This window comes from Octopus sinensis, linkage group LG11, assembly GCF_006345805.1.
Source record: "Octopus sinensis linkage group LG11, ASM634580v1, whole genome shotgun sequence".
NCBI lineage: Eukaryota > Metazoa > Mollusca > Cephalopoda > Octopoda > Octopodidae > Octopus > Octopus sinensis.
The window spans coordinates 1,876,744-1,888,902 of record NC_043007.1 but is presented as its reverse complement, the minus strand read 5'-3'; the positions used below and the strand labels follow the sequence as shown (position 1 = coordinate 1,888,902).

General features: G+C 36.4%; 1 protein-coding gene across 3 annotated transcripts in view; it reads right to left on the bottom strand.

Annotated features, from left to right (window-relative positions):
* Positions 1-12,159, bottom strand: part of LOC115217025 (protein MON2 homolog) — a 794,357-nt gene that overhangs the window by 221,787 nt on the left and 560,411 nt on the right. For all 3 annotated transcript variants that reach the window (XM_036507025.1, XM_029786561.2, XM_036507026.1), the window contains 2 exons: positions 10,637-10,747; positions 9,035-9,210 (listed from right to left, as the gene is read on the bottom strand). In XM_036507025.1, the coding sequence (XP_036362918.1) occupies positions 9,035-9,210; positions 10,637-10,747 (287 nt within the window). The remainder of the gene's footprint in view (positions 1-9,034; positions 9,211-10,636; positions 10,748-12,159) is intronic.

The following is a 12,159-nucleotide window of genomic DNA, read 5'->3' as shown; positions in this document are numbered from 1 at the left end:
AGGAAGACAGAGGAAAAAAAATTGCCAACAATTCACATGTAGGTATACGTATACATATACATATATATATATATATATATATATATATATATATAATATGTGTATATATCATCATCATCATCGTTTAACGTCCATTTTCCATGCTAGCATGGTTTGGACGATTTTGACTGAGGGCTGGCGAACCAGACGGCCGCACCAGGCTCTAATCTTGATCTGGCAGAGTTTCTACGGCTGGATGCCCTTCCTAACGCCAACCACTCCAAGAGTGTTGTAGGTGCTTTTTATGTGCCAGTCAGGTGGTATATATAAATATATATATATATATATATATATATATAAACTAAAAGAGCAATGTATGTATATGTATTGCAGTTGCTGAACTATAGTGCCACTGCTTACAGGTTTCCAGTCAGACACTCGCTGGTTCATAGGGAGGGCGAAAAGGGGAGTGTCTAAAGCTCAGGTCAAAAAGAACATATCAAGGGGCTTCGTTCATAACACACCCACTTTGCCTTTTGCCTATTTAGTTATTTTTACCAATCTTCAGAGACTTTGTTGTCATAATTCAGTGAATAAAGCATATATCCACACATATAAACATGTGTATACATATACCGGATAGCTACAGCATAATTAGCATCTGTTGAGTTCTATATACAGGTTATTGGCCAACCCGTGTTTATGATGGAAGGCAGTCATCTGATGTGCCATGCAAGTGAAATGATATGAAGTACATTTTTTAACCACGTGGCCATCCCTCCTGCCCACATCAATAAGAATTACTTTATAAGCATAACCAGTTTACGTAACTAAATTCAAAATGTTAAGAAAACTCATGTCTAAAGAAATAATTCTTGGCATGTTGATTAATCCACTGAAAAGGCAGGAAATCCTTTCTACTGAAGGTACAAGGCTTTGAAATTTCTGGGGAGGGGATTAATTGATTACATTGACCCCAGTATTCCACTGGTACTTAATTTATCGACTCCAAAGGGATGAAAGGCAAAGTCAACTGTGGTGGAATTTGAACTCAGAACGTAAAGGTGGGTGAAATACCTATTTCTTTACTACCCACAAGGGGCTAAACATAGAAGGGACAAACAAGGACAGATAAAGGGATTAAGTCAATTTCATTGATCCCAGTGCGTAACTGGTATTTAATTTATCGACCCCGAAAGGATGAAAGGCAAAGTCAACCGTGGTGGAATTTGAACTCAGAACGTAGTGGCAGACAAAATACCTATTTCTTTACTACCCACAAGGGGCTAAACACAGAGAGGATAAACAAGGACAGACAAATGGATTAAATTGATTGTATTGACCCCAGTACATAACTGGTACTTATTTAATCAACCCCGTAAGGTTGAAAGACAAAGTCGACCTCGGCGGAATTTGAACTCAGAACGTAAACGGCAGACGAAATACCACTTAGCGTTTCGTCCAGAGGAAAAGTCAGGAAATCAATCAAAAGACAGGTGCAACATGTAAGTCTTAAGGATCATGCTCTTTGATTAGCAGAGTTTATTTCCTTAGGGAAGCCAGGCCATCAACTATCCCTGGAAGGGTCCTACAAGTACTGGAAACGGGGGAAGAGGCAAAATGACATGTTTAATAGAGAGAGAGATGATGGTTTCAAACTTTTTGAAATTAGCCAAATGCCATGATGAAGGAAAAAGAATGGTAAGGATGCAAATTGCATTCTGTCTCCTGGATTTTATTAATGAATCAGCTTGAAATTCTGAGAATGGTTCTGAATACAAGAGGCAGCTGAAGACGGCCAGAAAGGACAATGGCCATTATAACGTGACTATAACAACCAAAATGATAACTAGTTTGACTACATCAATGCATGCCTCTGTGTGTGTGTATGTCTACACTTACACTCACACACACACATTTATATATATATACACATACACTCACATGCAGAATATACATGATATATATATATATATATATATATATATATAATGTACACATAGATATACATACATACATACATACATACATACATACATACATACATACATACATACATATACATGCATACTTGTACAAACTCATTGATGCCTGAGTGTGTGTAGATGTATGTATTATGTATACACATACATATTTGTAAATATAAGAGGAATGCCTTTTCTTTCAAATATTCTACATTGTGGACAAGACTGCAATCAATCTATTATTATAATTATTATTATTATTACTGTCATATTGTTATTATTATTATTATTATTATTATTATTATTAATATTATTATTATTATTATTATTATTATTATTTATTTATTATGTTTCAGCATCAGAATAAGTCAAAAGTTCATAACAATTATGATTATATTGAAAGATAGGCTAAACATACAGCATGGTTTAAAATCGTACAAAGGAGCACATCAGGTCATCAGAAAATGGAACGCTATGTTGGTGAAATGAATTGTAAAAAGCAGATTGATAGGAGATGCTTAGGTCGCATTGCGGTTGTAAATTTAATGAATCCAAAATGGAAACACGTTTGCACATGCACACCCACCAAACATTGCATGTTTTTGCAACAAAATTTCTTAGCATGATTCCAACATATCTTTGAAAAAGCCAGCAGGTTGAGTTAGTGTTTGCGTGGGTGTATGCATGTAAGAGTGTGTACATGTGTGCATGTGTGCATGTGTGTGTACCAGAGTGACAGCTTGATTTGCGAATTTTATCCATGTTTATTTGAGTAGTTATTTCAAGTATGTTCAATGGGCCGTAATGAATGCCTAACAAGGACCACGAGCAGGTAAACCACTTGACAGATCACCCCCCCCCCACCCACACGGATATATTTGCACAGTCTCTCATGGGTTTTATGACAACCTGCAAATTTATCCCCAAACATTCTCGATGCCGACAATATTATACGGACTGCGAGTTGTTTGTGGACACAAGAAACTGATGGAATCACTGGGACATTCTCAAGAACTTAAATTAATGTACGAACAAGGTTTTCACCCATCAACACGTTAAATGTATTTGGTAACCTAAGCTAGCATACATTTCCTTTGTATAACAAAATTGAGATACCTGAACAGGGAGATAGAGCAAACATATAATAAAATTAATACCTATAAAAACTAAAAGAGCAATTCTTCCATAAAAAAAGTAATCCTTTTTATACCATGGATAAACTAAAAGCTAATGGTGCACAGTATGTCTGCATCAGGAGCTTGTGTATACAGATTTATGGATGCTTGCGCAATATACATATGTATGTATATTTGTTTTTACGGGAGGTGCAAAATGGATGGATGGATGAAAGAAAGGACAGATGAGTGTAAAATGAAAGAAAATGATGGAATATAAAAAATATTTTGTATGCTTAGTTAATATAATCTTTTTAGTTCTTTTTACCAATTCATTCATATTGAGATGGAACATAAATATAAGTAGAATTATGTTTAAAATATAAAAAAAATACATATGAATGACGCAAACCAGCTTTATTATATTTTTTATACAGCTTTGGATCTAAAGAAACTGATGTAATTCCAGATAGAAAGATGAAAGATGTAATCACACTTGCTTTGGCACTTTCTTCCTTATTACCACAGAGCAGCCATTCCATGGTGAAATCAAAACAAGAAATGTCGACCATCAATAATTTTTATTTATTTGCTCCTTATAGCCAATAAAACACTTTTATACGTGTGCCTTTTATGGGCAATAAAACATTATAAAGCTTATATTCAACTGCTTTAAAAGCTATGGAGAATTAATTTTTGAATATAATGGTACGTTCGAAATCAATATCTAACAGTTATTTCCACACCGAAATTGACTTGGATAACTAGTTAAAGCCATTATTGGTTTGGTTTCTAAGTCATTCCGAAGTTTGTGTTTCGAAACAACAAAGAAGATCCATCTAAAGACGATAAGACTCTGAAGTGGATGGATCCAAAAATCTAGTAGTTCTACAAATTCCAACTGAGCAGATAACTTAAAATTTCAAAAGTGCATTTCAAGACAAAGCACAATTATTAACAACAATAAGAAGACCTGACTTATATTGCATGCTATTTCTTTAACCCTTTCATTACTGTATTTATTTTAAAATGCTCTGTGTTTCTTTCAATTACTTTAAATATAACAAAGAATTTAGTAAAATAATTTAGTTATCATTAAGCTAGTGTTAGGAATATAAATTGTGACTTAAGTTTGGTGGAAGATTTTAATTCAGAACTTTTGAAAACAAGACATTTGTACTCAGATCCAGAGCCACTTTCAGCCAGGTTAGTATCAAAAAGGTTAAGAATTGCTTCTCTATTATATATTTTAACCCTTTCATTACCATATTTCTGTTTGAGAGGCTCTGTGTTTCTTTCAATTAATTTCAAAATATAACAAAGAATTTAGTAAAATAACTTGGTTATCATTAAGCTAGTGTTAGGAATATAAATTGTGACAAAGGTTTGGTGGAAGATTTTAATTCAAAACTCATGGAAACAAGACATTTATACTCAGAGCCAGAGGTAGTTTCAGCCGGGTTGGTAATGAAAGGGTTAAAGGGTGTGATTGATTTGTTATGGTACAATGAAAACAAGGAGAGATCTTTGGCAGGTTTCTTACTAATGCCACATCAAAGTTGTTCTCCAGATGTTGACTGGTGCGGCAATTTTCAATATAGGAAACTAGAAACCACCTTACACCAAAACAAGCTGTAAATCGTTAGGGCATGGATGATGGCATCGAAATGATGAAACTGGGATGGAGATTTTTCATATTTGAAATCTAAATTGAATCAGTTGTAATGATATGAAGATGCATTAAGGAATCTTCAACTTAATAATATGCAGAAAGTGTGTAATTATACTGATTGGGGAAATCTAATTAAATTATAAATAGTATATAAAGAAATAAATATGGTTGTATATATATATAAATAATTAGAAAAAAACACACCTTTTATAATTATAAAGTTATTATTCCCACAAATAATAATTTTAAGGTTATATATATATATATATATATATATATATATATATATATATATATATATATACATACACATATATATATACATATATATATGCATAATATATATAATATATATATATAGGTGCAGGAGTGGCTGTGTGGTAAGTAGCAGCTAACCAACCACATGGTTCCGGGTACAGTCCCACTGCGTGGCATCTTGGGCAAGTGTCTTCTGTTATAGCCCCGGGCCGACCAATACCTTGTGAGTGGATTTGGTAGACGGAAACTGAAAGAAGCCTGTCGTATATATGTATATATATATGTGTGTGTGTATATGTTTGTGTGTCTGTGTTTGTCCCCCTAGCATTGCTTGACAACCGATGCTGGTGTGTTTATGTCCCCGTCACTTAGCGTGTTGGCAAAAGAGACCGATAGAATAAGTACTGGGCTTACAAAGAATAAGTCCCGGGGTCGATTTGCTCGACTAAAGGCGGTGCTCCAGCATGGCTGCAGTCAAATGACTGAAACAAGTAAAAGAGAGTAAAGAGTATATGCTGCTTCTTTTTCAATTAATTGAAAATAGCAAAAAAAAAAAGAAATCACAAAATAAATTTGTCATAATTAAGCTGGTGTCAGAAGCATGAATTAACGAGAAATTTTGATATAATGTTTTAATTTAGTTTTGTTTGCGGATTTGGTCAACAGATGAGCTGAGTTGATGGGTCCCCCACCACCACCATGTTTTTTAGTGGGTTTGTTGTATTGGTCTAAGATATGTTGGAGTCTATTTCTAGCTAAGGAGATCTTTGCTTCTGTTTCACTGTCAGTTTGGGGTAGGACACATACCCTTTCGTTAAAGGGTAAGTCTGTGGGGTAGATCCTCGTCATGCCACAAGATTTGTTGTTAGGGTTTAATTTAGGTAACTTAAAAAAAAAAAATTATAATTCTAGAAAAAGGGGTTGTCTCAAACGAGGTTATGATGATGATGGTAATATATATGTGTGTGTGTGTGGCGGCGAGCTGGTAGAAGCGTTAGCACGTCGGGCGAAATGCTAAGCGGTATTTCGTCTGCTGCTACATTCTGAGTTCAAATCCCGCCGAGGTCGACTTTGCCTTTCATCCTTTCGGGGTCGATTAAATAAGTACCAGTTACACACTGGGGTCTATATAATCGACTTAATCCGTTTGTCTGTCCTTGTTTGTCCCGTCTTTGTTTAGCCCCTTGTGGGTAGTAAAGAAATATATATATATGTGTGTGGCAAAGGTCTTTTGAAGGCATTTGGTAGACATAAACTGTATGGAGCCCATTATATGTCAGAAACTATATATATATATATATATATATATATATAATAAATAATATATATAAAAGCACCATGTGAGCATGATCGTTGCCAGGGCTGATGTGTGTGTGTGTGTGTGTGTGTGTGTGTGTGTGTGCGCGCGTATCTCGCCCACCAATATTGATCTATTTACATCTCTATAACTTAGCAGTTCAGCACAAGAAACTGACAGAATAAGAACTAGGCTTAAAAGTAAGTATTAGGGTTGATCTCAATTAACCAAGCTTTTCAAGGTGGTGCCCCAGTATGGCAGTGGCCCCATGACTGTAATGAGTAAAACCTAAAAGACAAACAAGAACACATGTCTATCCCAGACACCTGAGGCCTCCACTGGTCATCAATGACAATGGACGAAGGCCTTAGTTGTCTGTCCCACTGGTCCAGCATTTGCCGAGTGCTGAACAGTCCAATGCTTGAAGGGCAGTCTCTGTCACATAAGCTACAACTTATGAGCTGTCCCAGTGATGTTTCAGTTGTAATTTCCACCACTCCAGTGTGGATTATTCAACAGGATCCAAGCCTGGAGAATACGGTATGGGTGACAGGATGTTACCCCTGCAGCATTCCCTCACACACCTTTCTGTACATCACTGATGAATCCAAAGAAACAGCACAATTTGACACCTGCAGTGTTACAAGAGTTGCTAGAATTAGTTTGAAATCTCTCTGAATCTCCTACACAGGTTGAGTCCCACCCACACACTAATCAGATCAATTTACCACACTGATTTGCAGATTTACCCATGGCTGAGATCCTGAAAGGTGCTATTACTCCAGGTCAATGTAGAACTAGTTCCTGACCCAGCTTCACATAGAAGTCCCAGCCCATCCAAAGTGTCTTGGATCGCAGAACGGCCTGCTGTGCTTACCTTGAATCATAGGGCGACCTGCTGTGCTTGAGAAGACCTACTGAATCAAGTATATCAACATCAAAAAATCAAATGGAAATTGTAGTTGTGATACATGTGCCGGTGGCACGTAAAAAGCACCATCTGAACATGGCTGATGCCAGTGCTGCCTTGTGCGCTGGTGGCACGTAAAAAGCACCCACTACACTCAAGGAGTGGTTGGCATTAGGAAGGGCATCCAGCTGTAGAAACACTGCCAGATCAGACTGGAGCCTGGTGCAGCCTCCTGGCTTCCCAGACCCTGGTCGAACCGACCAACCCATGCCAGCATGGAAAACGGATGTTAAACGATGATGATGACGATGATGAATAGTGGTTGAGAGGTTGCTCCACACTTCTCAAAACACTAGATAGAACTACTAAACTGGGGCCCCACTAATGGATGCAGTTCCAAACCATACCTAGAACATTTGCCCCATGCTAGTGTAGGAAAAACTGGACATAAAAACCAAATGAACAGGCAATGAGATTTGTTCTAAACAATGTAGAGAGTGATATCAGATAATGAAACATTGATAAAGTATACGTTCACACACACACACACACAAATGTCTGTTGAAACTTTCTGATTGTAAATTAGTTTGCCAAATCGTCAATAAATAAAGTGAACAAACGAAAAGAAAGAGGAGCATTAGCTGTGTTCTCCTAGATTGTAACTGATATAAAATATTTGATTTAAGTGTCATCGGGAAGATTTAAAGGCTTCTTGTTGTGTCACCGATTCCAATAAAAATTCAATTTTAATCATACAAAAATATTTTATGAGGTAAAGAGAAGGAAAAATTAAATCTCAATACTAAATCATAGATTCATTTTTTCATAGCATTGAAATTTCCATGTGTAGTTACAGAATTTGCATGCAGAGTAAGCAAAAATTTATTTAGAATGTTGAAGTTTATAAAAGACGAGGGAGATCTTTCATCACAAAGTTCAGTGATCCTTATAAAAAAAAAATCGTGAAATTGCATAAACATCAGGCGCAGGAGTGGCTGTGTGGTAAGTAGCTTGCTAACCAACCACATGATTCTGGGTTCAGTCCCACTGCGTGGCATCTGGGGCAAGTGTCTTCTGCTATAGCCCCAGGCCGACCAATGCCTTGTGAGTGGATTTGGTAGACGGAAACTGAAAAGAAGCCTGTCGTATATATGTATATATATATGTATATATGTATGTGTGTGTGTGTGTTTGTGTGTCTGTGTTTGTCCCCCTAGCATTGCTTGACAACCGATGCTGGTGTGTTTACGTCCCCGTCACTTAGCGGTTCGGCAAAAGAGACCGATAGAATAAGTACTGGGCTTACAAAGAATAAGTCCCGGGGTTGATTTGCTTGATTAAAGGCGGTGCTCCAACATGGCCGCAGTCAAATGACTGAAACAAGTAAAAGAGTAAAGAGTAACACCTGGAGCATCAGATAAAATTCCATTTATGTCTAGACCAGCATCTTCTATTCTGAGTTCAAATCTCATCTGTATCATCTCTTGTGAAAGGGTAGAAGAGTCCAGTTTGCTGGACATTGTTGTAGAGCTGAAAACAAGGTAATTTCCACTCTTCTCCTCTGGAAGCCATCCGCTCGCGATACCAGGGGGCGCACACTCTCCTACCCTGATATAATCTCCAGGGATACAGGCATCCAGCAAGAGGACCTCCGTAATGCTATGATGGACCGTGAAGTCTGGCGTAACATAGTAAGTTCCATTGTCTCGACCATTCTTAAAGTTTTGCAAAATTATTTTACTTTTACTAGAGAAGTAATCTTCAAAATACAGCTAGATTAAAAGAGAATGGAATTCATGCAGAAAATATAGAATTATAAAACAAAACAATTAAACAAACCTTTGATCGTTATTAAGCGCTCCAATTACCCCTAACACCAAGGGCCACCCATGGAGCAATGTATCTCCATTACTATGCAAAATCTGGAAGACACAGTCCAACTGCTTTTGTCGAATGTCAGCATGAGTAATGGATGACAACTTCTGGAGTGGTGCCAGAATTGCAGCCTGAAGTTTCTGGTAAAGAAATTAGAAAATATTCCAAGAATAAATCTTTTGGCAATTTCTTTAGTAAATTTAGAAAATTTGTAAAATAAAATAAATAAATAAAAAGTAAAAGTCTATTTGAATAAAAGGAATAGGATTATTCCATAGAAACTAATTAGATTTCAATTTGAAGGCATTTCTTTAAGATTCCTAATCTAATTCTGATATGTGGAGCACTTTAGGCAATGAAAAGAACATCGTGCTTCCACTAAGAGAGCTTTTTCAATGATTTTCCATTAGAAACTGATAAACATATTTTATCAGCTGAGAGTTCTTACATCTGGTGCAAAGTTATTAAATTGGATCCATTCTTATGTAAAAATCACAGGACTTTTTTAAAGATATCATAACTGAAAACTGTTGCCTGTTATATCTTATGATCTTCTAGGAAGCTTTCGATCCAGGAGACAAGATGTGTTTAGGGTTGCATTGAAGAATACAGTGCCATGCATAAAAGATCAACAAGGAAATGTAAATAATTAAAATGGTAAACATGGCTATTTGGATAAGAAGTTCTCTTTGCATCTACATCAGTTTCAGTTCAGTACCATTAGATGGCACCTTGAGTAAGCCTCTGTGGCTGTATTCATAGGATGACCAAAGTCTTGCATGGGAATTTCGGGGGCAGAAACAGAAAGGAAGTGTGTGTGTGTGTGTGTGTGTGTGTATGTATATATGTGTGTGTATAGAGAACTAACATATATATATGTGTGTGTGTGTGTGTATATATGTGTGTATATATATATATATATATATATATATATATATATATATATATATATATATGTGTATATATATATATATATATATATATATGTGTCTGTGTGTATATATATATATATGTGTGTGTATATATATATATGTGTATATATATATATGTGTATATATATATGTGTGTATATATATATGTGTGTATATATATATGTGTGTGTGTATATATATATATATATATATGTGTGTGTGTGTGTGTGTGTGTATATATATATATATATACACATATATATGTGTGTGTGTGTATGTCTGTCTGTTCTTGTCTCCTGGTCTTGACACTGCATCCTAATTGTAAACAGTGATCGTCAGTGAAAACACTGCCAGGATTTGGGAGAAATATTACCTTGCTTGGAAATAAGTAAGGGTGGGCAACAGGAAGAGCATCTTGCTGTAGGAATCTTACTCAATAAATCACATCTGAACCATGCAACCATGGAAAAGTAGATATTAAGATGATGATGATGATGATGATGATGATGATGATGACAATGATAATCCACAGTAATAATGATACAACTATCAGAATTAGCAGTAGAGGATTAATTTGATGACAGACTTGTGTGATTAGGTAAATATTAGGGAGACAAAAGGTGTTACAAAAGTGAATGAAAGCCGAGTTACTCACCAAGTTGCTATGCAAAGATGGATCATAGGTGTGATTTAGTGCAGCTTTTACTAAAGAAGTTATAGCTTCAGCTCCCCAGCTCCTCATACCTGCATGCGTATGTTGACACACCTGAAGAAAAGGGAAGAAGAAAAAGGAAAAATAAATACCAATGAAGAATTGAAATTGATCAAAAGTGGATTTGGGTCTGAATATGTATCACATCGTCATAGCAACCCCATTAAGTTACTTGTTTTTTGTTCCTTCTTGACCAGTTTACCGTTTTCATTAGCACATAGGTTCGTCACCTGGATGGGATGCCGGTCCATTGCAGGTGAACTGCTAGATGCAGGAGGAAAGAGTGAGAGAAAGTTGTGGTGAAAGGGTCAGCAGAAGTTTGCCATTACCTCCTGCTGGAGCCGCGTGGAGCTTAGGTGTTTCACTCATAAACACTCACATCACCCGGTCTGAGATTTGAACTTGCGATCCCCTGACTGCGAAGCCACTGCTCTAACCACTAGGCCATGTGCCTCCACTAAGAAAAAAAAAAAAAGACATGTTTTCTTCTCCAGCCATGCCAGGATCATAAGTGCCGGTTCCCAAATCTCAGTGGCACAGAAATTCCCCACCTGGATGGGGCACCGATCCATCACAGGGTTACTCATTTGTACCAGCAGAGTTAACTGAAGCAACGTGAAATGAAGTGTTCTGCTCAAGAACACAATGCATCACCCGGTCCAGGAATCGAAACCACAGCCTTACGATCATGAGTCCAACACCCTAACCACTAAGCCACGTACGTCCACATCAAGTTACTTAGGCAACAACGTTAATTACCTATTAAAAGCACACTGATAAGTCACTGGCATTTGAAAATCGGTATAACAATGGTAACAGGAACTCTATTGTTTATTATCAGCGTTTATTCAATTTTCAGAATTATTTATCAGAATAATTATTTTGGTGAAACAAACTGTCAACCCTATTAAGTGTAATTAGACTGATTCAATTACCTACTAAAGCATAACGAAGTTAATGATATTTGAAAAACAAAAGACAAAGACACAAAAAAGAGAGAGAGAGAGAGAGAAAGGTACAATGTTGGTAAATGGTAAAAGGGATATATCTATTTATTATAGGAAATTTTTCTATTTTGTGAATTATGCAATTTCTGCATTGCATGATATCCGCGTAATTTCTAGGTGAAACGAGCAGACAGATAAACAAGATGGATTAAGAACAACTGAGATTTCTCAAATCAAGAGCTCGTCTATGCAGGATAACTGACACAGTTTCATTCGTTTATATAACAAATCTAACATTTCTGATATACGTATTGATTTTGAGCTGAGGTGGTGGTGGTGGTGGTGGGCAGGAATGGAGGACACGCACAAACATTGATCAGAGGCTTTTCGAAAACATCTACTGAAGTGGAAGGGGTGGAATAATATTTAATGGTTGCAGGTAGATAAACAGTCTGTGCAATGTAATATGATGTAATGGGCAGAGATAAATAATCAAGAACAACAATTGAAAAGAATAAT